Genomic DNA, 2,333 nt, shown 5'->3' with positions numbered 1-2,333 from the left:
ACCTCATGATTAGCTTCCGATAATCCACTCAACATACACCCTTTGACATAACCCTATCAACATAACCCATTTAACAAAACTTAATGGAGAACATGTTGTTAGCCATTTCTTCTTTGTTCTTATCTGATTTTACCTGAGACTATGGAGGAAGAAGGTAAATCGATTACCTGCCCTTGCTGGCCTTGCCATTTGGAGGCTGTTACTTCGATCTTTAAACAGGGTATAAAGCAACGTCTTGGGCATACAGGAATTTGTGTGCAAACCTCTGCTCCCATATAGGCTTTAAGTCAGGGAGTTTTTGTGGGAACATTTTATAAGGAATTTTCAGGCTGGACTTCTCAAAAGCTTTTCACAAGCTCAAGTTTTACCTGTGCCATTAGATACCTATATGCATTGGGTAAATTCCTCTTCTCTTGAGATCTCCAAGCCCATTTCCATTCTGGATCTGTCAGCAAGCAACCTTCGTCACTTACCACAGATCAGGAAAGGTTACTACATTCCCAGCCTGTCAGCAAGCGACCTTCATCACTTACCACAGATCAGGAAAGGTTACTGATAGGTATCTGGCCAGTTTTCCAAAGGGCTTTTTTATTGGCCTTATAACGTCAACCTTAATTCCTCAACACAGTAAATGCTATTCCAGTTGAAGCCTTGGTCGTATTCGGCTCACAATCAACCTGGTCACATGGGATTCTGCCTCAGTTTCTTACAAGTATGCCTGCACAAAGTCTTTTCACTGCTCTCTCTCAAACGGCTTTTTTGGGCAGAGGCATATAGGCATTTTGCCTATATTTCTCCTATGGTTATTTTACATCAGTGATATTTTTATGAAAAGAACCCCCTTGGAGTGTTCTTTAATATCGCATTTTAAAAGAATTATACACCCTCTTTCTACACACAGATTCGGTTACTTCCCTGCAATGGAACGCAACTGAGTAAACAAATACAGAAGTTGACAAATGAACCATTTGCAGCTACTATTAACAATAACAAACAGCGGGGTGACTTGGAAAAACACTAAGTGCTAAAAGAAAATAACTGAGTTCATGATCCTAAACCTTCACAGTTCCTAATTATGAAGCTCACTGACCACACATATTTTGAAGTCAAAAAGAAAACATAGGTAGGACTCAGAGTTCTTCCGTTGAGGTCCAGTTTTCCCCAACAAGAGTACCTCATAAAAATAGTTTTGTGACATCTTGGTATTAGTAACAATTGATTTCAACTATTATGGGAAGAAATTACAGAAATCTTCTTACCATTAGATAAGAACAAGAGTTCCTGAGATTTAACCTCCTCTGTCAGTTGCTCAGTAGATTGCAAGTAGTCAAGGACATAGGTATTGGACGCTACTAGGGCAATATTCTGCTCTCCAAATCTATAGGGCATTTGGACAAGATTCTCCAGATTCTGAGCTGCAAGTCCTATTATATCTCCTAAAAATAGAAAACCAGGAAGTTAGATTCCTTATAGCTATAATCTCAGCATTAATAGCCATAGATAAAAGAGGCACAGTGGCAGTGGGACACATTTAGTATTGATTCTAAAAGGTGGAGATAGGGAAACTTTCATGAAGTAATTACAAAAAGGAGATAGTCCTGTAAGGTGAAGTTAAAGGGTTTCTAGAAAATATTTCTGAAAATCTCATCACCAGAGAAAGTGAAGTTGGGAAAATGTGTGTTTGCTTGCTTTTTGAGAAATTGATCCTATGAACTATAAATTGTAATCCATCCCTCCCCAAAGGTTTAATGTTAATCATAAGCAAAGAAATTTGCCCTTTGTAAAACAGATTCTTCCTTTCACTGAGGAAATTCCCAGAATCTTGAATAGGACAGTTTATTCTGATTCTCAAAGAGATGAATTTAATATTTCAGATTAGTGGGTTATAATAGAACCTTTGGTTTTCTGAATAGCAGTAACCATCTGCCAGAACTCATGTTTCCTAGAAACACAGGTTAAGAAATGGTACTATAATCCCTTCAGATACCATAGGAAAGCATGCATTAGAGGATGGCCTGAACACTAATTCCCTCCAATTGATAGCTTAAGAAAATCTCTTCATACTTTCATTTTGAGAATTTTTTTGTGACCAAAGTTTTCAAATCATTGTGAAACACAAAATTTAATCACCTTACCCACAACAGTGAAAAAGCCTCTGGTGGATCCTTCTACTGCGTCATTTGGCAAGTCCAAAACTACTTGCTTAGAGGTTTTGGTACCTGGAAAGAAATGTAGATTAAAAAAAGTGACAACTTCCTTTCATAAAAAAATAGTAATGGATTTGAGGAACAAACATATTGAAAGTCACTTTCTAGGGAGGTGCCTGTGGCTCA

At 37.8% G+C, this 2,333-nt stretch overlaps 1 protein-coding gene across 1 annotated transcript in view; it reads right to left on the bottom strand.

The window, feature by feature from the left end:
• The window catches only part of LOC100945761 (ovostatin homolog 2-like), a 55,343-nt gene that overhangs the window by 12,235 nt on the left and 40,775 nt on the right, over positions 1 to 2,333 (bottom strand). Inside the window, 2 exon segments of the mRNA XM_023509145.1 lie at positions 1,260 to 1,436; positions 2,136 to 2,219. Of these exon segments, the coding sequence (XP_023364913.1) occupies positions 1,260 to 1,436; positions 2,136 to 2,219 (261 nt within the window).

Source organism: Otolemur garnettii, unplaced genomic scaffold (assembly GCF_000181295.1).
Source record: "Otolemur garnettii isolate 467f Iridium unplaced genomic scaffold, OtoGar3 scaffold00423, whole genome shotgun sequence".
Taxonomy (NCBI): domain Eukaryota; kingdom Metazoa; phylum Chordata; class Mammalia; order Primates; family Galagidae; genus Otolemur; species Otolemur garnettii.
The sequence above is the reverse complement of the archived record's forward strand: the minus strand, read 5'-3'. Positions and strand labels throughout refer to the sequence as shown.